Source organism: Cololabis saira, chromosome 5 (assembly GCF_033807715.1).
Source record: "Cololabis saira isolate AMF1-May2022 chromosome 5, fColSai1.1, whole genome shotgun sequence".
Taxonomy (NCBI): Eukaryota; Metazoa; Chordata; class Actinopteri; order Beloniformes; family Belonidae; genus Cololabis; species Cololabis saira.
This window is the reverse complement of record NC_084591.1, coordinates 36,110,727-36,136,781: the sequence shown is the minus strand read 5'-3', so window position 1 is coordinate 36,136,781 and position 26,055 is coordinate 36,110,727. Positions and strand designations below refer to the sequence as shown.

The window sequence follows — 26,055 nt, the reverse complement described above, 5'->3', positions numbered from 1 at the left end:
GGAGACCACTTTATATATGTTAAAGCAAGAAAAAACGTGTTTTTCATAATAAGTCCCCTTTAAGTCAGCCAAGCTAAAATGGCAAGCTGTGATTGACATAAAGTGGGTGTGTTCCAGCTGGGTTTGCATCACTCAAATGCAGTTAATGGCATATATGGATGCTATTTGATAAGCGTCAGGGTGTAAATTCAATTCAATTTTAATTATATATCTATTGTCATTCAAGTTGTCTCTTGGCTCAAATAGATCTAACATAGTTTTTGGTCAAAGAGCTATGTGATTTATGGCATAAAGTCTGAGTTCTTTTAGATGATGGTAATTTGCTCCTCTATGGCAAATCAGTATGAGCAGCTCCTAGCCTAGCTGTTAGCTTAGTTCTGCATCAGACTTCCTCAATTATCCTCCAAATTAAGAGCGTTGTGATCACTGTTTGCTGCATATAAGACACTAACTACAAAAAATAAAAGTATCTCTTTAAATTCACACAGTCAAAAATCAATTTACCTGATAACACTCCTCAATAAGCTTTAACTACAAAATAAATGATATTTCCAGCTGCTTCAATCCGCCAACGCTGTTTTGCTGAACCCTTGCACACTAAGTATGATATTGTAAAATGTTGTAGTAATACAAAACTGTGCTTCTTTAAAATCTTTCTTATCAAACGTCACAAGATTTAATGTCCAGTCTGGCACCAGTTGGCAATAGAGCATGCACACTGTATGAATGAAGCCATTAGAAGCATAAACAGAAAATTTACCACTGTCTGACTGATTAAATAAATAATACCGCCACATTAAGAGACTGAAGAAGCTTTTGATGATACATATCTCATGTTTGAAAAGGCCTTTAGAGGAAATCTCATACTGGCTTATGGGTGATGCTGCAAAGAATAGTTGCTGATTATGTTACCAACCAAGAATGCTTTTGTGTCACTTAACGCTGAAATAAATTATAAAGCATATGAATAAGGATCTTTCAACAGTACGCATGAAGGAAAAGTAGAGCAATAAAATATGCCAAGCACTGTCCTGTGGGATAAATGCAATGTGCAGCATGTGCTGTGTATTTGTGCCAAAATCTGTGTGGCTGTTTGAAAAGGGCCAAAGAAGCATGCTTATGATAAATACCTCATATACTATACGGATTAATAGCCAGAACTGTAAAAAAGGACGAAGCCTTAGTCTTATTTTTCTATTGCAGAAACTGTTAAAAAACAAGTGTTGCATTACTGGTAACTGACAAATTATCTTGTGCAACACAGGTGCACATCAAGCCACCAAGGACATTCACAAAACAGATCACAAAACAGCTTTGTGTCTAGAAAGATACTTTGCCACTCTTCTACTGTTAGAAGTGGCATCACACACATGAAACAAAAAAATCTTTTGTGCAAATCATTCAGTTTAACTTTCCTAATTGAATCATGTGACTTCGCAGTCAGCTTTGCAGAGCTAGAGCTACATGTGTTAATGCACCGCTACACAGCGCACAAATTAATGTACATGCACTAACATCTCGAAAGATGTTCATGCACAAGCATAATGGACTTGGAGGAAAAAGAAAAAATAGCCTTTCAGCCGTCACTATGTGGTGGGCATTTAATTTTAACGAGAATGTCTGCCCAGCTTTCATCTGTTTACTTGTGTAATAAAATAATGCACATTGGTAAGCTATGATTTTCTGCAGCAGAAAGCCTGAGGAAAAATACAACATGAATTTCTCACTCCATTTAGCTGGGGCATATGATTGCCAGCTGAATTTGGAACTGAGTTTCTTCTTAATTCTGGTGAAAAGGTTGCACATCCTGCTCCATGTCACAAAGTCTGCTCAGAGACGAAGGGCTGGGACTTCCTATCCTCCAAGTACCCCAAGATAACATAAATTATGACTTTGGTAAAATAGGATTTTTTTTTTTAAGTGAAACAAAGTAACTCCACATACTGCAAATATAAACAGAAGCAGATTCTAGCAACAATATCTGCTTCCCTAATTACAACTTCTGGTTGTGTTTAACAGAATCCTCTGTCAGCTAATGCATAAAAAGTGTGTTCCAAATAATTATTTCATTATTTTGACCTTGTTTCTGGGAAAAATATGTCCATTCTAGATTACTTAAAGTACTACAAAATTTCAGCTCCAGCTTCCAATACAAAATTGAAAATAAAAATAAAATCAGTTTCCTTAATAGTGTTTTTATTTATTTTTTTAGCAATAATGATGAAGTACAGGAGGAAAAAATATGGCTAGGCCCACATTAATAGAAAGTTTCATTTTGAGATACTATAATCAGCAAGATTGGGGCTGGAGATATTGACAACTGCAGAGAGATGCACTTACAACACTCCGGTGTACCATCGCAGCCAGAGGGACATCAGGTGGATGACAATCGGAAGCTTAGTGAAAGAGAGAAACAATCCGCCACCAGTGTCAAGTGGGCTGATCCCTGGCAGCATACAAATGTTGAGGTATGAAATAACCCCTACTAGCAATAAAAAAAAGGTGTATTTGAAGAGCAGAAAACAAAAGCAGGCACCAAGTCTTTGTGCACGTATTTAAAGCTTTGACTCAGATGAAACAGTGCTGGTGATAAATTAAATCAATGCAATGTTTTCAGTGAATTAAGAGGGTAGGGAAGTATTGACCGCAATCTGACCAACTGCCTCAGAGTACGCAGGGCCTGACAGCTGGGTGATAATTACTGCACCGTTTTCAGCTGGGCCTTGGCAACAGTTCAAAAACTACTCATTTGCCCAGTCCACCGTTAAGATAGATGAAAGTTAGTGGAGAAATTAGGTGGAATGTCCTGGATAAGCGATACGTTGATTTCTGCTAAATTAGCAATAGTCCATTCTGGCCAATGTAAAGAGGCTAAAACTTTATTGTGTAGTCTGCAGGCAAAAGCAGGCAAAAGTTTAAATGCTTTACACAATAAAACCCCCTGTTGATTAAACAATTAATTAACAGTTTAAATTCAGAATGGTTGGAACAAATCAGTTTTTAATCTTGATTTAAAGGAACTGAGGCTTTCAGCATTCCTGCAGTTTTCTGGAAGTTTGTTCCAGATATGTGGAAAAATAAAAGCTGAATGCTGTTTCTCCATGTTTGGTTCTGATTCTGGGGAAACATGGGACACCTGAACCAATAAGAACTGAGTAGTCTGGATAATTGATATGGCAACAGTCTCTGATGTATTTTGGTCCTAAACCATCCAGTAATTAAAATAAAAGAAGTGTTTTAAAGTCTATTCTCTAAGATACAGGGAGCCAGTGTAACGGCCTCCTAACTGGAGTGATGTGGTCCACTTTCTTAGTTCTAGTAAGAACTCGGGCACCAACTTTCTGGATTAGCCGTAGCTGTCTGATTGACTTATTAGGCAGACCTGTGAAGACACTGTGGTAGTAATAAAGTCGACTGAAGATAAACGCATGGATGAGTTTTTCAAGATCCTGCTGAGACATTAGTCCTTGTAATGTAAAGTTGTGTGCCATCTGCATCGTTATGGTAACTTACTGTATCTTGTTGTTTTTTTTTAGCTAGAGGAAGCATGTTAATGTTAATTACAAAGGGTCCTAGGATAGAAATTTGGGGAACTCCACATAAAACTTTTGTCAATTCCAATGTAAAATTTACCTATTGACAAAAATAGTCTCTATCCTTTAAGTAAGACTCAAATGAGTCAAGTAGTGTGCCAGAAAGTCTGACCTACTGTAATGCTACAGTCGCTCTAGAAATATACAATGGTCGATGGTGTCAAATGCTGTGCTGAGGTCCAATAATACCAGCACTGTGGTTCTTCCCGTCTGTATCTGAACACCTTGACAAGGGCGGTCTCAAAGCTGTGGTGATCACGAGCAGTGCAGTGCAGTAAAATGATCTAGTGATATTTTAATACCCAACGTCCTACCAGCATCCTACCTTATCAGTACAAAATCATTTTTACATCTCATTTTTTACCCACGTAAGACTGATACAATTATATAATTCATGCAAAATAACATCACAGGAACCACATCGTCAAAATTATGATATACCTGGTCGCTGGGATGGTTCCTTTAACGCATGATTTATTGTTGTTCATCTCAAGTTTTCTATATGATGATCATCATTTAAAACAATATAAACTAATGATTCTGGGACGACTGACAAATGTACCCGTAACAGAGGAAATTCTCAGCTTAACTGTACCTCCTACAGGACGCTGCAACATTCAGCTTTGACTGCCACTGCACCGCACGATTTCCTAGCAACAACAGTCTAAGAGTGTTTCCACTTCGGAGGGGACAGACAGAGAAACCAATTGTCTGGGTTTTGTTTCATCCTTAGTTTTACTAATATTAGGACGGTGTAGTTATAATTTGGTGATGATATAGGAGGAGACACCAGCAGCAGCTGTTCTCTTTGCAACAATTTATAACATCACACAGGACTATATTCACAAACCCTGCAGGAAAGCCTGGCCCTCGCCTGTGAAAACATTATTCTGTCTGTTCTTGTAAACGTCTTTATATGTTTGTATTTATGTATGATGGCAGACGGTGCAAAGGGCACTGCAACTTAAGTGAAATAAATAAACTATTCGCAACTTTAACAGTACATTTTTCATATCTTGTGGAGAAATAATGCAAATTGTAAGAACACAGGAGGTAAATAGAGAATGCTGTATGTCTGAAATGGTATTTACGCAACTACACAAAGACATTTTCAGGGAAACCACAATGCAGTTATGGTCCAGCACAAAAATAACTGCTCTTGGTTCCTCATTAAATGCTTAGAAACATTTTTTAGTGTATTGATTTATAAAGAAAGGTACTGTTGTTATGTTTGAAAGAACAACCTCCTCAGGTGCTGTCAAGATTTGCTGATGTAAACATGCAAACCTCCTAACTTTGTCACTTTGACAAAATAAATTCTGCAAATAGAGTCCTGCAGTTATGAGGTCATTACTCAGCAACAGTTTAAAACTGTTATGTGCAGTTTAAACCTATCTCATAGAGTCTGAGTCTGTTAGCTGTTAAAATGTTTGCATACATCAGACACCAATGCTTACTGATTCATCCTTTCTGCTTCATCCAATTCAGGGTCATGGGGGGAGGTGGAGCCAGTTATCATCAGGGAAGAGGCGAAAGGCCAGTCCATCGCAGGGCCAAACAGATAATTGAGACAAACAAGCATGCATTGTTATACTGACAAAGTATAGTAAACCTAAAATGCAGGGTTTTCAAACTGTGGGAGTAAGCAGGAGTATAGAAGAAAATCCATGCACGTCAGCTCCACACAGAGAGGCCCCAGCAGGGATTCAGACCACAAACCTTCTCACTGTGAGGAGATGACACTAACCAACACACCACCATGCTGAGATGAAGGCCATTAAATGCAAATGCTGTAATGCAATGCGACTCATTTGCGTTGAAAGGTAATAAAGCTGCAGGATACTATGAACTACACAACAGATCCAAAACAAGTTCAACTTTTCAGACGCTGACCGTCACACTGATTTTGTTAATGAATCATTAGGTTCAGGCATCATGTAGGCAGAGGTGCCTAGACCATCGCCTCTCTAGAGAGCGCTCCCTGCACCTTCACTGCTGCTAAATTTAGCTCAGCTCCCTGCAATCCACACCACAGCATCATCGGCTCCGCTACAGTCTATCTGTATTGACTGGGCAAACTCACATTTAATTGCATTTTGATTTGAATAACTTGTGTGATTGGCAGGGGCTGCTATACAGAAACAGCCTAATGGCAACTCTGATTTGCAGGTTTTGTGATTCAGAGAAGGCTTTTCTGGATACCAAATATAATCAAGTGCTATAGAGACAGCTACTCCCCTAAGGCCTGGGGACAAACATTCTTTCCTTCCAAAAGAATAGGGACAGTGACATGCTGGGAAGCAGTGCAAACAGCCCTTTATTCCCTTCCATGGCACCTGTCTCCCACCCCCGGGGAAGCGGGAAACTCCATGAACACCATTAATAAAAAAGCGAAGCACCACTGGTGAAATAATCCCCTCCAGACTGAAATTTTGCTGCCATATGGCACACCTCTGAGTGCACCCGGAGCCATAAAACAAAGACAGAGCCCTTTTTGGTGAGTCTGGTTTAAAACCAAAAACAGAAATGGGATTCCTATTAGCATCATCATTGTGTTTCCGTACTCTTCTATCAATCTTTCCATGGCTCTTCCCTGTCGGGCACATCATGTTACATACTAGGCGCACTAGACAGGCTGATCAACAAGCATTTTTGAAGCGTGTTCAACTTCTGCCTGCCTGTATGGACAGACATGCCCGACAGAGGTCTTAGTCAGTCTGGACTTAATGGATGAAATCCTGTCGCGTGTATGCACTGCCTCTGTTTTGCCTGTTAAGCTATAAATCTTAAGCATGATTATCCCACATCATCCATCGATCCATATCCTAAACCCCCCTCATCCCACTCAGTCGTACGGAGGGGGCTGGAGTCCACCCCGGGTTGTTATCCCACATCAATTTCTTTCAATTTATGTTATGCTGACATTAAAACAGTCTCAATTTAACATGTTATTGGGAACATTGAACCTGTGAGTCGATAAAAAAGGCTTGTTTCTAGTTTTACATAATGGAAAGCTACACACACACACACACACACACACACACATACACATGCACACAACCACAAACACATGTCCCAGAATAAGGCATGCACAGTGAGCTGAATCTTGAACTGATGTCTCCACTCGGTCTGAAAACCCATTTAAGACGGAAGCAAGGCTTTTAAGCACCAGCACTGCTCTTCTTAATGTTACCATGGTCCTCAATGTGGGAACAGTATCTCATGATAATTGCAAGAGAAGCATTTAGTGAGCCAAAAGGATGAAATAGAGTGCAAGGACAAAAGTCACAGAGAGGAAGGAGATTGCAGAGGAAAAGAGAGGACACCAACATAACACATCTCTTTGGCTGGCTTATTCTCTAATATATCCTGACACACAATCTAATGAAGCAGAAATAATGAAATGGTTTTTTTAATTTATTTCATAGCTATTACAGCAGCAGAGCGATGAGAGCAGTTTGGATACACATGGTGACAGACAGTGGTGGTGAAGGATAAAACCGTTGCATAAACTCAAGCAGAGATCCCCAGACGTCCCCTTCACATCCGCTTCCTCTAGGAGCAGTGGGCTGTTCCCAAATACCTCTCCTTTTTTCATCTATTTGCTAAAGCATAACAACAAATAGAGAAAGCAATCTCATAACATCTGAAGCAAAACGGTGCTGCAGCAGAAACAAAAATGTATTTTCCAGCCACCATAAAAAAAAACCAAAAGTGTAGAAATAAACATAAATCGCATGTAGATTGTTGCATTTCTATTAAGAGAGAAGACAAAACTTAAAAGTTAAAGCGTGTATGTGGAAGATTTTCTTTCCTTTATTGGATTCAAAGAATAAATATCATTACAAGCAGTGAGCAGTGCAAGCTTTTAAGGTATATCACTATTGTAACCTTTTATTAAAAGACATTTGACTGAGCTGGAATCTACCATAGACAGCTACCTTTGTGTCTGCGCTCTACTGTCTATTTGCATATGGCCAACCTCTTTGTCTTCTGTGTGTGTTCATCTATCGCCTCTTGTGATTGCTGCACTGACACACACAAAGGAAAAGAAGCCTGACTGCATGCATTAATAGCTGTTAGTGCAATCTGCTGGCCCAGAGCAATGGAGCTGCCCAGGCCTTCATTTGAACCAGAATAAAATATTGACCAACAGATATATGCAAAAGGATGGACGGACACACACACATACGCACACACAATGACAGCACAGAGAACAAACACACAACTAATGATTCATGTAAGGCAACTCTGTCATCTAATGAACCACTGGAAACTCTTCCTCAGAAGGAAAATTACCCAGATTGGGTGGCGAATTAGACTGAGATGAATTACCATTCAAAGAGGAAACTTTTCAACTCTAAATACCGCAAAGCAACGAGTCCCCCTCTCCTCAATGAGTTAATGAGGTAAAGGAAAAGGGGGGAAAAAAGAGTGAGATGCACATACTGTAGAAGGAACACACCTCATACTCTCTCAGAAGAGTAGCCTTTTAGCCACACCTTAACATGTCCAGGTTCAGTATTTCTGCAACAGCTACACACTCATTGATGAGAATGCAGATGGTGCTCCATTTAAGACCCACTCCCGTCATGATGATGCTCAAAGTCAGCCACCTCCCTCCTGGTAAAAAACACCAGCTTATACGCCTATAAATCCCTTTCTTAAAGCTCCAGTTGCTTCACGGGCGCTACCTTTATCTCCATGAATATTAAATGTGACATTCTAATCATGCATCCAGATGTATGTAGTTTGTGTGTGTGTATGGGGGGGGGGGGTCTCAACAGAAAATCAAGCTCATTTTTTATGCCATAGCTGACAAAACATGATCATATCAAGTTCCAAGCAATGAAATTTGACATTGACCAAAATGGGAGCATGTGAATCTTTATAAGCACATTCCTCAATTTTTCACATTCAGCAGTACTGTAGATAATCTCTAGTGTTGTATTTCTGGTTTTAACTGCAGGGACAGGAACATGCCTTATGCTGCTAGCGTACTCACTAGAAAATGTCTTTATCACACCACTGCACATAAGATTAAACTAAATTCTTTCACACTTTCTGTTGTGCTGCTGAACTTCTCAACCCTGTATGCATTTGTATGCAAAAAAATCCTCTGGGGGAATAGGTAGAGTATATATGTATAATTTTTATGGAGAGTTATAAGTAGAGAGTGAGGCACACAAGCAATGGATGGATCTGAATCTTTTTTACCTTTCACTGAACATATTGTGTAGTATTTTTCACTATCCAGCATATAAAAAGTCATCATATGAGTCAAATTCATCCAAAACAAGTAATAACCCAGCCTAGTGGGGATAAAGGGGCAAGCTCCATGAATTCTTCTGTTTTGTGAAATGCAGCGGAACCACAAGTCCATTTAAATGCACATGGAAAAGCAGGAGGCTATACTGAAATAGGCTTTGGGATGTCTACTGAAAGTACTGTGGACATATCAGGGACACATATGTGAGCCCAAGAAAATAGTTCTCACTGTATCCATCAGAATATTTTGATATTCTGACATACGAAAAAATTAGAAAATCAATGACTTGCTCAACACATTGCAGGAGCAAAGTCCCACTGAGTGCAGTGAGTTTTCTGGGGTGACAAGTAAGACACAACATACTGAGGCAAAGGAGAAGAGAAGATGTAGAAAGGAGGCGAGGAATGGCAGTCATTAGCTCAAAAACTCCTGCAGTGAGACTGCATGCAGCTGAACTACAAGCCTGATAATATGGAGTGGAAAGGGTGGTCCGAGGAGCAGATGAGAGCAGAATAAGAAGAGGGAAGTAGTGGGAGGACAAAAAGAAGAAAAGAGGCATGCACTTCATAAATACTGATGGAAATGCTCCTTTATGACTCAACAAACTTTAGGAAAGCAAAAGGGCAGCTCTCTTTCACTCTACTTGGTGAGTTATTTTTCCCAACAGAGGATTGTCATGGGTGATCTAAGCTCAGCACCTGCCCTGTATAAGCAAGGGAACCCACATCAGTATTAATTAAAGAAGTAAATAAAATTATTCACAAATGCAAACATGTTGGTGTGACGGACTAAACGTAATGTGTTCTCTTAAAACACATGAAAAATAAAATGTACCAAAAGATAAACCATGTAATAACTTTAGCGTGGGCTGCAGAACACTAAACTGCACGAACTGCACATTTTGGCTGAGTTTCTATCGGATTGTAGTACGACCCTGTCCCTGTGCTTCCTCATTAGTCTGCAGAGGCGCAGAGCCTTGAAGTACAGAGCGAGACAAAGGTTGGATTCTCTCATCCAGCAGAAAGCCCCCAGGCCCAAAGACAAACAGGAGCAGGGTGATGACGGTGGAGTCTAGCGGGGAGGACAAAGAGCTTGGCTAAAGTCAGGCGGCTCAGGGAACTTTGTTTAACTAAACCTTCCGATAAAATTCTCAACAGTAATATAGACCCAATCATAGAGCAAAGTGAGATAATAAACAGCGTAATCCCAACTAATCTCAATTTTTAATTGCATTCTTTCTAAACAGTGGTCACAGGAAGAAAAAAAAACAAGGGAAAACACATGACCTGCTTTCTCTTGTTTTCCTTTTAATGTTCTTACATTTTCCAAAAATCAGTGGTCCGCACAATGTTTTTTATAATTTTTCTGTCAGCAGGCTTTCACAAAGCCTTGCCTGAGCATGCACCCACCCCAAAACAGAAACATAAAGACAGTTGCATATCAAAAGTTTCTCTGCGAAGAAAAATGCATCTTATTGTTAAGCACAACGCAAAACCCATTATAAACTGTGCTGCATGTCCTCCGATAGTAAGTGTTTAGCCTGACAGCATTCAATTGAATATTCTGTTTGATGCTAAATAATAGACGCAAACATTTTCAGGTCAGCTTTTGTGCATGGCTCTTATCTGATTAACTGTGAGGTGTTTGGCCTACTCGTGTGCATCATGACTGCAGGTTACAAACACCCTTAATTATGCGTAACAGATTAAAGCTAAACCTGACACAGTTTTTTCCTTTTTTTTCAGTTTAAGTGAGCTAAGAAATCCGAGGCCCTCCCTTTCAAAGCTCAATTACAAAGCTATTGAAGTATGTAAAAATAACCAACAAGCTGTGCAATGTTTGCATTACAACGGCTGCAGGCTATAACTTCCTTCAAAGTAACGCTTGCAATGGGAGAGAAACACCATCGTCAGAGTTGTTCGGCGCTTGTCCACTCCTCTTGTTAAGCTGGGTGCAATACAGATACCATCCTCTGGGAAGGTGGTTAATATTCATGCTTTCAGGTGGAGCATAACGTCAGCCCCCTCTCTGTTTCTCTTTGTCACACAATACATCCAGACAGCACAATGGATGGCTCAGCAGACTGCTCCCGATGCACTGACAGACTTCCTCCCTGCTCTTCATCAAGCCCACACACACAAAAGGAGAGGAACATTTGGTTCGACTAAGCAAAACAAACTCTAAACCACGTTTAGTGGTCAGAGTATCCCTGTGTGACAGTACAACAAATTGATATTATAAGAGGAAAACACACTGAATGTGTGAGTGTGAGTTTGAGCTCATGTTTCCACGAGTGCATATCAAAAGTCATTGAACATGCTTGTCTTCAGCCACAGTCTTTCGGGAATCTCAGTAAGCCAATGGAGGTCAAGCAGAGCTTAAATGTTCATATAATATTCTGCCAGAGATCAGAGCTGTGTGAGAGGCAGCAATGAAACACGGGGATGGAGGTTGAAGACTGCATCCAAATGAAGCACCACCTTTGGCAGCCTTGACACGATGAAACGGCTCTTTCACGATAAACAAGCAGAGTGTATCTAGCAGGACTCCCACATTTCAAATACTCATATGTGACTGAGCTATCCTGCCCTCCGATGCTGCTTAGACACACAGTGAAGTCATTCTTAATCGCTGCCAGTCATTATCCGCAGGTTCAGCCAGTCATGATAATGGTACCTGCAAGTGACTTGGTCCTGAGATTAGGTCCTGATATTTAGACATGGCAAAGATTTCAATCACTCTGATGAAACATGTTAACAGTATTAGCCTGTTTTGGCTCGGAGAGCTGCACAAAGACATCAGCTATAACCTGCTAGAATGCATCAAGCAAATCCAAAACTTAACTAAGTTACTAAAGGACTATCACGTATGTGTATTAGGGATAGGCGGTATGGACTAAAAAATGCATCACGATAATTTCTGGCATTTATCCTGATAACGATAAAAATGACGATAAAAAAAATACCAATTCAACTCCACCTTTGTAACTATAAATCTATCTCGCTCTCAGATCCGCCATGTTTGTTACACAAAAACGTCATCAACGGGAATTTATCCTTCTTTCTTTCTTTCTTTCTTTCTTTCTTTCTTTCTTTCTTTCTTTCTTTCTTTCTTTCTTTCTTTCTTTCTTTCTGGCTCATTTCCTTCCTTCCTTCTTCCCTTCCTCTTTTCTCCCTTCCTTCCTTGTTTTCTCCCTTCCTTCCTTCTTTTTTCCCATCCTTCCTTCTTTCCTCTGCTCTCTCCTTCCTTCTTTCCTTGTTTTCTCCCTTCCTTCCTTCCTTCCTTCCTACCTTCCTTCCTTCCTTCCTTCCTTCCTTCCTTCCTTCCTTCCTTCCTTCCTTCCTTCCTTCCTTCCTTCCTTCCTTCCTTCCTTCCTTCCTTCCTTCCTTCCTTCCTCCCTTCCTTCCTTCTGCTTTACACAAAAACATCAACGGGAATTTATCGTTTTTATCGCGAGATGACAAATTCTTATCGTGAGGAATTTTTTTGACGGTATATCGTGAACGGTAAAATATCGCCCATTCCTAATTTGTATGACAATAAAATCACAGGAACAAGACTGATGTGTGTCAAAGTAACACTGAAACAGCCCAGAGACAGTTAACTACCAGAAACGTTCAAGGGCATCCAGGAGGACACTGCCAGTCTGTCTTTCAGGGCTCTTCTAGTAATCCTTACTACTGAGTGACACTACATTTTGTCAGTGTAACCGTGGAGTCACCGTAGCAACAGCTGAGAGGCAGGCACCTCTCTTCAAAGTGAAGCACCCCATAACACACACACCATGAAGGCCACCATCCCCCCCGGCTGTCTCCTCACACAATGTCTACAGATCTGAGGGAAACTTATCCCCAAGTTTGTCTTCCTGCAGGATGAAAACCTGTGGCCAACTCTTGACAAGTTAAGGTTTTTTTTATTATTATTTCTTTTGTGGACTAAGTCATATAAGTCATGAAAATGTGTATTTATTTCTTCTAAAACAGAACAGCGTTTACAAAAAGCAATAGTTTCTAATTCACTAGAAGTACCACTGACATCACTGAAACACTTATCATTTTCAAAATTGAAGACACCTTAGTTACGGTAACTGAGATGTTACGTGGATCAAGGTATCATTTATTAGAATTAGACTCTAAACTAAAAGTAAGAAAAAAACTTACAAAGGCAGGAGAAACTCATTAAAAATGTATAAAATGTTATGTAGCCTATTTTGAATTTACAGTAGACGTACCTATAAATAACTTCTTATTTTTACATGTGAGACAGATGTGAACACAGCTGAGTCCCATGTCGACTCTCCTCTGCAGCGGTGCGTTAAACTCAGTGAGCAGTGGAGGCCTGAGGTCAGCAGTGGATTTCAGGCTCCTCCATCAACCTGCAACTTGACAAGAACTACATCTACAGGCTTAAAGTAATGATGAGCGCTCAGTTCTCCGCCCCTCGGCGTAGTGGGAATCTCCATAATTCATAAAAGCAAAACTTAAGTTCATGCATTGCAGATGCGAGTGCATTAAGAAAGATGGACACATTTTCTGCCGTTCTTGTGAAAGCCTTCGGTGTCCTGTCTAGCTTAAGATATTCTTTTTTTTTCTTTATTTGTACTGAGATGCCAACGTCTGGGATTTTCTGTGAAACTGAACCACTGCTACCTGGTAGAGAGTCAGAGGATGAAATGAAGCTGCTCCGACTCATGGGTACGTGCGATTGTGAGGAGGACGTTAAAAAGTTCAGAGAGTTCAGGGAAAGAATCAGAGACAGAAATAAGTCTAGCGTGAGTGAAACTACTGCACGATAGGAAAGGACACGTCAGAAGCAGGACAAGGAGCTTCAAATATATAAAGAAAACAGAGACTGGGAGAGACAGCGCATGGCCAATTCTACAGTTTTGGTATCAAAACGTTTTTTTCCTTTTGAATGGTCCATATATGACATGAGCGGGGCAACTAATGCACATAAGCAATGCGGCTACTCAGGCGGATTAATACCCGCCGTCTCTGGACCAGTTTTTAAGATGCTCAGTCTGCCAGACAGTCACAGCAGAGCTGGAGCATTCTCCTCTTTCACACCACTCCACTTCCTTCCTTCCTTCCTTCCACTCTGGTGACGTCAGCCACCTGACTCTGCTGCAAACAGCACACCTGCTGACTTCACAGTCCATCTGGCCCAATTCCATCACTTCCTCAGCTCCACAAGCTGAAATACAGATCTGTTTACAACCCAGGCACACAGTGACAACCTTGCAGCAGTCGCTGTATCTATTTCACACTCGTTCATTGAGTAACAGAAGATCAAGAACAATATAGCTTGTTGATGACAACAAAAGACCCACCCACCTCACATTTAATGGTTTATGTCATTATTATTACAGGCTCAGTTATTCTTTGCTATGCCGTGTCTTTAGTTTGTCTACATGTTGCTTGTGAGAGAATTCCCTTAGGCTTTCCTCCCTTCCCTACAACTGTGAACAATTTTCCTTGTAATTGAAGTGACAGGCCCTCTCACCTACTTTCTTATGATCATAAAACTGCACGATTATCAAAGGAAGGCTGGCAGCAGTGAGAGGAAAAGGCTGAGGCAGGTATTTGAATACTAGGGCCCTGGCTCGTTTAAAGTTCCTCAGCTGACAATATCAATAGTTTGTGTTTGATTGTAGTTTTGTTTATATTAAAAAAAAATGGAGGAAATCCTGTCTTCACCAGCTGTTTACATCTGGATCAACATCACGGGGCACATTTTGGATGACCTCCTATCAGCGCAGAGCTGCTTTGTGTAAAGAGGCTGGGGTAGCCTGTTCACATGGCAGATGTCAGAGTAAACTGGATGAGCATCAGCACTAAGTAGGAGCGATTATGGCCATGCAAAACAAGCAAAACCAGGAAGAAGCAACTTCAAGCTTTAAGACAAAATGTATAATAGCATATGCAGCATTCAGTCATCATAAACAGTTTTGGTCATTCAATCACTTAAGGCTTTGGGACAATCTTCACACTAATCTCAATAGTGCTCCTTGTCTCTGGAACTCTCTACCACCCCAACTCAGGAACATTGACTCATTCATTGACTTCAAATTACAACTCAAAACTCATCTGTTCAAGACTGCCTATCCCATCTAACAATTCATCTCTTTTAATGTTCTTCTGCTCTTTTTTTAATGCTTTGATGTTTGTTTTTAAATGTATTCTGCTATTATTTTAACATGTTGTGCACGGCGACCTTGAGTGCCTAGAAAGGCGCCTTAGAAATAAAATGTATTATTATTATTGGTTGAAGCAAAAGTGGAGAAATTGCTATTTTTCTCTGATCCAGATTATTTGGGAATTTCACAACACATTTCTATATTTAGAGGATTTTCGTTGGTAGGACACACCAGTAGTGGTAGAAATGGGGGTTCAGATCTCTGCCACAACAGTCTCAAACAGCCCCGACACAATTGCAGCGACAGTCGCATGAATAACCAGTCGACAGGTGACTAACCTGAATGGTGCACGTATATTCCGTATCATCCAGCAGTCTGACCGTGCAGTCGTATTCCCGTTCAAGATTCCTGATGCTGCCACTCATGAATCGGCTCAACATCTTCCCTAAAAAAGACCCGCGGCTCTGCGTCTGCACGGGACGAGAACAATACAGTCAACACCAGCGCACAAGTGAATGTCACATTGAGCGCATCCCCCGCTCCGTGAGACGAGCAGCAGCCGCGGATTCAGTCCCCGGGAAGAACACCATCCTCGTCCCGGCAACTTCCCCAGCGACTGGCTCCGTGCTGACAATCCAAGGATGCCCGCATCCAGGTCCGGAGTGGGATCGGAGAGATGTGTGTGTGTGTGTGTGTGTGTGGTGGAGCCGATGATTATCTCGCACCATTCATCGCTGCCACTTGAGAAGGCGGGTGGGTCCCAATGAAAACTGACGTCAAATTGAGCCAACGAGAGAGTGGGGCTTTTTTTTCCCGTCTGTGTTTTAAGCCTGATTTATGGTTCCGCGTTAAATCGACGGCGTAGGTTACGCGGCGACGGCGTAGGTCTCTGCGTACCCTACGCCGTAGGTTCTGCGTTGGTGTAACGCGGAACCATAAATCAGCCTTTAGGGTCATTCCCCAGTGTCGTTTTTCCCACGTTGCAGTTTCTCCTCCTGGCCCACAGCCATCCACCGAGGGAACATTTATTAAAATAGGCGTTTGATTATGGATGATCCTCCATATAATATATAAATATAAGGCAATGATTCATTTTTAATATCTTGCAAAACTAGGGAGCGATAGAAAATTGTAGTGTCGTTCTAAAAAAAAAAAAAAAGAAAGTAAGTAAGTAAGAAAAATGCTTGTAAACCAGTCCGATTGTTCAGAGGTTTGTGGCAGCCCCTTGAAACCAAACCCGAGCCAGACTGACCTAAAACCACTGGCCTCAGTCAGGTGTCTCAATGCTTCACGTTTCTGTGTCACAGTGGATGCGAATTTAATATATTTTACTGCCACCTACAGGCCAAGTTTTGATATTGCACTCAATAGGGAAACTACATTAACTGTAATCGTGTACAGTACATGTTTCCAGTCCTCAGCAGCTCAGTGGATACCCACCAACATATCCAGTCAAGAATACATTCAAAAACCCATCGACGGATGGGCTCTTAAAAAAATTATAAAATATCCTGAAAGAGGTAGTTCTCTAAGCATAATGACTTTTTATCGCCAGACCATCTCTAAATACATGTCAAATCTTGAAACAGGTGGCATACATTGTTCTGACTCGAACAAGAACACGGAAGCAAAAAATTTCACAGACTCCCCAAAAGTGGAAAACATAAGCTTGAATAAATATCAGCAGATCTGCTGAGTCTTGTTCTGCTGCATGGTAAGGTCTGAATTTGGTGTCAACAACATAAAAGCGTGGATTCATCCTACCTAGTATCAAAAGTTCAGGATTCCGGTGGTATAAATCAATGGGGGATATTTTCTTTGCACACTATTGGCCTTTAAGTATTAACAGAGCATTATTTAAAGGGCACAACTTAGCGAAGTGTTGCTGTTGCAAGATGATGCAGTTTATCTATCTATCTATCTATCTATCTATCTATCTATCTATCTATCTATCTATCTATCTATCTATCTATCTATCTATCTATCTATCTATCTATCTATCTATCTATCTATCTATCTATCTATCTATCTATCTATCTATCTATCTATCTATCTATCTATCTATCAATCACAGGTTTTCTGATGCTTTGATGTGCAAATTAAGTATAATTTAATAAACGCCAGGAAACTGGACCATATTCCATCGGTCATGAAATCACTACACTGGCTCCCAGTGAGTCAAAGGATAGAGTTTAAAATCTTACTGCTGGTCTACAAAGACCTGAATGGTCTTGGACCAAAATACATGCTTGATCTGTTAGTTCCTATGAAGCTCCCAGACCCCTGAGGTTCATCTGGATCTGGTTTGTTGTGATTCCCAAGAACCAGAACCAAGCAAGGTGAGGCAGCGTTCAGTTATTCTGCTCCTCACCGGTGGAACAAACTCCCTGTAGACCTGAGGTCTGCTCCAACTGTCAGCTCCTTTAAATCAGGCACAAACATTACTGTTTACTGAAGCGTACTCTTAAATTAAATGCTTACCTGCTGTACTCTACTGCCCTTACTTTTCAACAACTTGTGCTTTTTATTATTTTACCTCTTTTCTTATCATTTTATTTGTTATTTACTGTTTAATTGTGTCTTGCCGCGTTTAATATTGATGTAAAGCACTTTGAATGACCTTGTGTTTATTGTGCTATTCAAATAAACTTGCGTTGCCTTGCCTTTAATATGGGTGGCTGACATAAATAAACAGTGTAGTAAAGTAAACACTCAAGTTATTCTTTCTGCGAATAGAATTAAAATAGCTCTCAGAGGTGACTGGTGCATGAAAGGCAAAAAAAGAAAAGAAAAACAATATTTTCAACCTTTATTGACCTTTAACACACACGCTTGGGACGGTGATATTTATGTGCCTTTACAAAGGAATGAGTCCCACTTTACACAAATGGTTAGTGGGAGCCTAAATCATTTTGTGAACATTGTCAAAATTTACATTTTAGCCACCATTAAGATGTACAAACAAAGCAAATTAAGAAAAATACTGAGTGTCGAACTACTTGCACTAAAAATGTAATGCCTTATGATCGGGGAGTCTGCCGTGACCCGGATTCGAACCGGGGTTGCTGCGGCCACAACGCAGAGTACTAACCACTATACGATCACGGCGAGCTATAGGGCCATGAGATCCCGGGGCGGAGATTCGGACTACATCTATCTGACCTATCCACTGCTGATTCATATTCTAGTTAATATTGATCGCTTAATATTTCTATTCACCTATTCTGTTCACTTTTTTTATTCGTTTTCGGTTGGACAACTATTTCTTTTGATGGCCATTAAAACAGCCTGTAAAAGTGACGGCAGCTTTGTTTATAACTCACCATCTAACATTAACAAAGGTTTATGGCCGAACGTCGGACCTTTTTTCCTCACACGACAAACAATATAACTTTAATACTTTAATAAACACGTTCTTTCAGTCAGTTTTCCAGATGCCTTAGCAGCAGAAATTGTACTTTGATACAAAATACTTTCAAGTTTCTTCGTGAATAGAATTAAAACCACATAGGAAAGTTTTCTTAAATTATATTATATCATTTAACATTTGCCTCATGCGGTGCAGATTTTGCAGGAAAGCTCAGGTATTTTTTGTGGCTTCAGCAATATGAGCTGAATTTGTGACTTCTGCTCCTGGTATGGTAAACTTATGCATCTTTAACGATGGTGAATCTGTATTATTTTATATTTGAAAATATTGCTTCATAACTTACCTTAAATGACTCCATCCAGTGTGGTATGCAAGGCTTTATGTAATCATTTGTGAGAAATACAGCATTCAGTGTTGATTTAACAGTTGAGGTGACATGATTACAAAAATACAGAAAATTTGTTGAAAGTAGTTGTTTTATTGGATAAGTTATTGAAAGCAATTTCATAAATAAGGCCAGCCAGCTTGCCACTGATTTTTTTTCTTTTTTTTCAGGGGGGGGAGGGTGTACAAAAGTAATGTTTCACACATATTATAAAGTTTAAAATCAAAACAGTGTTAATGCATTCTAAGTATGTAACTAAGAACTGAAGAATGGCACCATGAACGAAACACAAATCCCACTTATTGACTCATTATCATCAATTACAGACATACAAGATGCATGGTCAACTATAAAACATACAATTTTACCACCAACTACCATTTCCATAGATTATCAAAAGGCTTAAGGTGGAAAGAAGAAATCTTGCAGTTCATTCTCATCATTTTCTTCAGGCTCGTTGCTTCGTGCCGTTGCACACTCTGCCTTTCTTGTGAAGGGGCGGCGTGGACCTCCCAGAGTCTGGGGCTTTTGAGATCTGCCATTTGAAATGTCTCCCATACTTTGAGCTGAGGTACTGCCTTGTTTTTTGTCTGTTGCTGCACGATTCCCCTTGTACAGTTTACATGACGCGACCAGAGGCCTCCCTATGTCCAAGTGTTGAGTTTCTATGTGGCGTCGCTTGTTTTCTGTGTGAGTATAGTGTAGGTCCACCTTGATGACCACCGACTCCTAAAAAAAACAAGTATAATAAATACAAGCAAAGTGAGTTTACTGTTCATAAGTAAATACTCCTCAGTAGCATTTTGGGGACACTTTACTGACTACATACCTTCAGCTTCTGAAGGGAGCAAAGTCTTAGAGTGCAGTCTGGGTCACAAGATTTATTAAACAGTAGTGAATCCATCTCCTCTGATCTGCCCGGCCTGGAGAATATGTCTTCCATTGGCTAAGGAGACAAGAATAACATGTTTATTAGTACCATTTACACAAGTAATATTATGATCTTTTATATACACATTTAGTCAGAATTAGAAATAGTCAAGCTCTGCAACACATTTTTAAATATGGCCAGTAGATGTCAGTATGGTCCAATATTTTGTGGTTAAAAAAAACAAACAAAAAGGAAGTATTGCACAAGAGAATTACAGCACAAGACCTGCATTTCCTGCTTTGTCAATGGTTGCAGCACACTGGAAGCCCATAAATGGAGGGGACTTCCTCAGACATGTGAGATGTAGTTTGTTTTGTCATTATTGTGAAATTTCTGCTGGCCAATGGAAAGCGGTTGTACTCAACAGCGTGAGCAACATGGAATTTATGATGTCAGTAACAACTCAACTCCATGATGAGCTCAGGAAGTGTTGGAAAGAAAAATTAAGCCAGGCTTTAGCAGCGTGCCAAAAACTCTGGGATGTTATGTAAAATTCATGTATATCTTTTACTTTTTTTTGTCCTGTGTTGTATGAAGGGCCTCTATGAAAAAACTATTTAGATCCAGGTGCTGCATATTATAGTTAAAAAAAAGGTCAGAGACATGAAATTAATACTTACAGGTATGCTACTTAGTGTGATTGTGCAGTCCTGGGTATGTTTGCTTGTCGTCTTTACAGCAGCGAAAGCTACCAAGACATTTGAAAACAATGCTGAGAAGCTAACTTCCACTTCTACTCCGCAGAGAAACATCAGCTGCCTTTTCAGTGGTAGAGCTAGAAGGACATATGCAAACAACAAGATCTCACTTTGTATTTCTTTTTCAATCATTGTGTCAATAACAAAAAGACCTGTTCCATTAGCAGCGTTCATTAAACATATTAACCTTAGCCACATGCTTATGCTTCAATATCTAGATGGGTTCTTAGCTTCAGTAATTTCAACTTAATTTCAGAAATTAATAAACCTGAACCTGAACTTTTTGAGGCAGTTCCCCGTTTTCATCAAAACAATGAGCCTCTCATGAATGACACTGAAAATGGTACATTTAACCACAATGTCTATATATGACTCGTCAAAAGTAGCACTACAGATGGTGTGAAAATAAGACTAGGAATTTCTACATGCTCACCATTCGCTTGTTTCCAGCAGACATCACGCAGATGAAGTTCCCTTGTATGGCCATTCGTTCGAACCAGATCAGTGAGAGAGCGAGGTTCCTTAACCGTGTGCTTTATCTCCACAGCCTGCTTGCCGGTGACCAGAGGATCTCTACCGAGATCTGGTGTAGAGAGGGGGAGAAATGGCAGGTACATATGATGGCAGAGCTAGATTCTTAAGTCTGCTTTGAATACTTTGAATGAATAAAACTTTAAATTAACCATTAAGATGTTTGCCTATTTGCTGGGACTCCATTAGCCTTGCAATAGCAGAACGTGGAGACTGAGAAATGTACAAAGAGTCAAGCAGACTCACATTGTTGAATCATTAAGGGAAATTTTACACGTTTATTTTCCTCTTTCTTAAATGTTATGAGTAACTGACTGGACTAATTTAGTTTTGGGTAATCGTTCATAAGTTGTTTGTTTTTCTTAAAGCAAAATGTTGGACTGGCAGTCATTAAAAAGACCTGTGGTAAAAAAAATCAAGTTCAAAAGGATTTGATGTGGACTTATACTTCGCTTTTGAGAATGTATATTATTATTATCATCAGGAACTGTTTTACGAAGACGGATGAGCCACTTACTGCCCTTACATGAGTTTTTAGTCGGAAACAAAGAGGGACCATGGAAAAGTGTGAACAAAGTGTTGTAAAATGTTTACGGCCAATATTACATTCGTTCATCTACATTTAAACCCACACATAGCACTATCACCAGGGTGTCTTGTCCTGCTTGCACTTATTTGTGAGTCAAGCCTTGAGGGATGAAGAAGGGGGTGCCCAAATGGCAGAGCAGCTGTCTTGCTCCCTGCAGATCTCAGGTTTCTTGCTGTTCTTTAGCCAACAGTGTAAATTTCCAAAGAATGAGGTCACATTCTAATGGTTCTTTGAAAGTTATACCCCCATTATTTAAAAAGGGGAAAAGGAAAAGAAGCACTCTCAAGACATGACAACATCCCTGATCAGCCACAGTTTTACTTATAAGTACCATAAAACAACGTTAAAAAGTGATGCCAGTAATTGTATGGATGCCATCACAGGAAAAAAAAAAGTTTCTGTGCTCCAACCAGCACACCAAAGAACAGCCCTCAATGCCGTTCATCAGTTGTGCAACTGTCATATGGAGCAGCATTAGTGATCTCAACTGAAATGAAAAGCTGACAGTGTTTGGTATGAAAGTTAGAGGAGAAATGATCCTGTGGTCAACCAATGATGTGCCAAAGTCAGACCACCCGGTCCCGACTTTAAATAAAATAATATTAGCCTGTTTGAATACTTACCCTCAGAAACCTTTTCTAAGACATGCGTGACTTTCTCCGACTGTAGGATGTGCCTGTTCAAGTACTTGGTGAAAATCCCAGTACTCTTTCCTCCATCCTGCACCTCGAATGCCTCAGCATCCTCACACCTGAACGAGTTAAAGAAAATGTCAACAAACAGATATACAAAAAAAAAAAGAATAAAATAAAAACTTACACCTACTTTCTAAAATGTTCTCAAATGCGGTTTGACTTAAGAGTTTTACCAGAATGTCAAATGAGGAAAAACAATAAGGAAAATAAACATACGTGGCATAACCATACACAGTGTTGCCAGTCGGTCCCAATGGCATAATGGCTGAGGGTATGCAATGCTGGTTGTACCTGCAGAAAAGTTTTAGAAAGAGTCATTAGAAGAAATACTCCTAGTGCCTAGCATTTAAGGTAGTTGAACTACCATGCATCATTATCCTCTATTGAAAAAAACAGAAATTGAGCACCCGACTCACCACTTTCTGCACGTATCCAGCAGGATGACGCTCAGTGCAGTCTGCCTCTCCTGCATTTTGTGCATGACCCGCTGGACACACACACAGTTCTGAGTTCGGTACGGTTGCGGAGCATCAACGGCTACCAAGTAATTTCTCCCAGCGTGCTCATACCCATGACCCGCATAGTAGAAAAGTCCTGTGAGGAGTGATAAATAAATAAATTAATAAATTAATAAATAACACAGTAAGAGTGTATTAGTAGTACATTTAGCATTTTAAAAAAGTTCCACAAGAGTGAGATGACTGATATGCAATGATAGTTCAGAACACCTACAGTACATTTCTGTATTTGTGTCTAGTTTTAACTTATTGGAGAATAATAACAGATGATCATCCAGGTGTAGAGTTGCTGTTCTTGTTGGTTTAGTTTGGTCAGTCATTTCATACAGTGTGTATCAGTCTGGGTTTTACAAATAGAGAAGAAAATACTTCCCCTGAACCATGTGATTAATTGTTTAAAAAGATGTTGTACATGATAACAATTCTTATACCACTATGCTGTAAACTGACCATTATTTTCCATCAAAACATTTTTTAACAGTGTTTGTTTTTTTCCATATTTTCTTTAAAAACCCTCTCTCCTAAAATGTTAGATGCATTCAGAAAGAGACACAAATACTCCTCTTTACCCCACCATCTGCTCAGTCTGTTACACAAACATAACGGCTCAGGGACTCAGGATTTATGACAAGAGGATAGCCGCAGATTCAGAAAAACAGGAACTCATAGACTTTCAGAGCCCACAAGTGTCTTTAAATGGCATCAGCTCTTCACTCCTTAGCGATACCGAATCTACACCGTTCAGCCAAATCTGACTTTTGAACGTAACACAATGGAGAGCTCACCGTAAACTCCTCTGTCTAACAGCTGAATGAACTTGTCAATGGCAGCCTGCATCTCTTCGACGGTGAGATCCAGCAACGAAACCACCCTGAATCCGAGCTGCTGCAACAGGTTGGCCAGCTCGTGTACGTCCATAATGGGCGCCATCAAGTCCGGGTGGTTGGAGTAATTTAGGTTTCCAATAAGAAGGGCAACTTTATCTGTGGCTGAAAAGAAAAAATAAATGAATAAATAAAGTTAATTCCTATTTACAGCAACAGAAGGAAATTCTAAAACATGCAAAAACAGTTCCCCTATTCTGAATAACAGAAATAGTGTTAATTTCCAGAAATAGTACCTGTGAGTGCTGCTGGAGGAAGTGGATCAGTTTGTGCTGAGGAACACAAAAAAGTATGAGAATCAGTGTTTGTTAAAAAAAAAAAAAAGGAGTAGGATTGATTGCATATGGTTGTCACGTACAGGTAAATAAAGTTAATTTGACCCTATAGCCACTCCATACTTTACAACACTTACTTTACAAAACTGACCCACAGCAAGAGCTAGTTTCAGTTTGTATCATTTTCCTGTTGTGTGTCTAAAGCTCAGAGCAAGAACTATTTGGGGTTTAACAACTTCCTTTTTAGTGTGTAGAAATGGGGAAAGTACCTTCCGTACAATGGAAACGATTCAAAGCTTCTGAGGTTAAATCAGTGGAATAAAAGGAGTTTAAAAATGTGATTGTCCTCACAGCATTTTATCTAGAAATGAGGGAAGTAAAATTGAAAGGAAAACACTACGGTACAATTGGGAAAAGACAGGTTGTTTTTTTTCCCCCTTTACAGGTTAAATAAGAGTCATTCTACTTCGCACTTACCGATGTCAACATCTACTGCATCTGTCCACCTCTCCTCCAGCACATTAGACACTGAACACAAGTATGATCCTCCATGTTCAGCTGTTACACAGCTGATCTGCAAGTATAAATGATCACATTGTTTATCTTTCTACTGCAAATAACAGTTCTGATTAAATATTAACCAAGCTCGTGACCCAGGACAAGAGAAATGGCAAGGTGAATGATCTCATAGTGTAAACAGGGATTACCGGCAGTAATGTAAGCAAACACTCAGTGGCATCCTTACCTGCAGCACGTCACTGTTTTTGTCCAGCAGTGGCTGTCCATTTCTGTACCACTGGTAGTGTGGAGCAGGTACGCCAAAGGCAGCGCAGTGGAGGCTGAGCTTGGTGCCCAGTTGAACCGTCTGCGGTTTGGGGTTGATAGCAATGTGTGGCTCACCCTGCCAATCTACAGGCAAGCCTGAAAAGGTAAAGATGAAGATTAAGCCCATATTAATTACAAAAAAAGAGAGAGTGAGACAATAAGATAAATCAGTGTCAGAATGCCTTACCAGATTTATCAATGTCCAACACTTTCACCTTAGCCCACTCGCTGAATACGTAGTTATTGTAGTGGTCATTCACTCGGCACACATAGAGTTGGGTTTTTCTAGCTGTGATGGTTAGGTCTGCTTGATTACCTCCAGGTATCTGACAGTGGTGGTACAAAAACATGAACAAGACTGAATCATGTTTTTCATAGTTTGGTATTTGAGATCAAAAAGTTGCAAAACAAACTAAAGAAATTCACAGCAACCAAGTTCTCGTGATCATATCTTTCCTGGAGAGTTTTCACATATTTTTGAAATCATTGAAAATCCTCTCACCTCTTGTTTGTCTTCAGAGAACCACTGGTAGCAGAGGGCGGCTGTGCCCTCAGCGCGGACTCGCAGGGTCACCTTGTGGTTCACAGGTACGCACACGCACACAGGATGCCGCACGATGACGATTTCTGAAAGAAATCAAGTAAAAAAAAATCTTCCTCATCTGAAATCACCACAGGACTCGCGTTAAAGTTCAACACTGGTAACGCTGCAATGATAAAAAACCAAAATAAGAAAAAAACATACCTGTGATCATTATTTGAGAGGGATTGGTGCGGGATCCAGTCATTTGTGCATTTTCCGCAGACTGTGAGAATAACGTAATAACTAGTTTAGAATTTTACAGCTTCAAAATAAAGTCAGCCTTCCCAACATAAATAATTTGTTGTCACAATACTTTTAGGTTAGAAATAGCTCTTTTTTAATATATAATGAATGGTCGTTTTTTTTAAAAGACGTACTGGATAAACACCTGTTTTAAGGCATACCTGCCGCCAGCCTCGCACAGATCGAGCAGCTGTCAGATCAGCCAGGTTTTGTTTTCCTGCTCAAGAGCTTTTTTAACTCAACTTATACCGAAAACTCTCCCCTTTTCCCGGAACAACACCCTCTACCGGAAAGTCTGTAATAAGGGAGGAGGTAAAATACTAATAGAAATGTCTTTCACACGGAGTACTTAACACAGATGTTATTTCAGCTATCAAATAGTAATATATCTTACATTTTGAATAAATAAACTATCTGCTGCCCTAATGGCAAGAAAGCATGTGAGGGAAACTCAGGCGAATCCGCTTTTGTAGATATTACGGTATAAAGCAAAGTTGGCTCTTATGTGTGAAGCACAACCTGGCGCAACC

General features: G+C 40.1%; 2 protein-coding genes and 1 non-coding gene across 8 annotated transcripts in view; all 3 read right to left on the bottom strand.

The window, feature by feature from the left end:
- The window catches only part of LOC133444245 (FERM domain-containing protein 5), a 62,746-nt gene extending 47,000 nt beyond the window's left edge, over nt 1-15,746 (bottom strand). For all 3 annotated transcript variants that reach the window (XR_009782708.1, XM_061721866.1, XM_061721865.1), the window contains exon 1: nt 15,337-15,746. Coding sequence is in view for 2 of the 3 variants with exons in the window: in XM_061721866.1 (XP_061577850.1) it covers nt 15,337-15,438 (102 nt within the window). In the remaining variant the exon portion in view is untranslated. The remainder of the gene's footprint in view (nt 1-15,336) is intronic.
- A 2,288-nt stretch (nt 15,747-18,034) lies between these two features.
- Nucleotides 18,035-18,106, bottom strand: trnah-gug (transfer RNA histidin (anticodon GUG)). Its single transcript has one exon. It is a non-coding gene; the product is annotated as a tRNA-His (tRNA).
- A 726-nt stretch (nt 18,107-18,832) lies between these two features.
- On the bottom strand, nt 18,833-25,788 carry malt3 (MALT paracaspase 3). Of its 4 annotated transcripts, none has more exons than XM_061721862.1 (15): nt 25,687-25,788; nt 25,445-25,505; nt 25,202-25,326; nt 24,887-25,025; nt 24,620-24,795; nt 24,352-24,448; nt 23,836-23,871; nt 23,501-23,704; nt 22,614-22,791; nt 22,414-22,488; nt 22,126-22,253; nt 20,816-20,965; nt 20,305-20,459; nt 19,583-19,699; nt 18,833-19,482 (listed from the first exon to the last, which is right to left on the bottom strand). In XM_061721862.1, exons 2-15 carry the CDS (start codon nt 25,485-25,487, stop codon nt 19,156-19,158), a joined length of 1,950 nt encoding a protein of 649 aa, XP_061577846.1. In that variant the 5' UTR covers nt 25,488-25,505; nt 25,687-25,788; the 3' UTR covers nt 18,833-19,155. The 4 variants fall into 4 exon arrangements, with proteins under 4 accessions (XP_061577846.1, XP_061577848.1, XP_061577845.1 ...); XM_061721864.1 differs by having other exon boundaries at nt 25,660-25,777; XM_061721861.1 differs by having other exon boundaries at nt 25,671-25,755.
- Nucleotides 25,789-26,055: the final 267 nt, after the last annotated feature.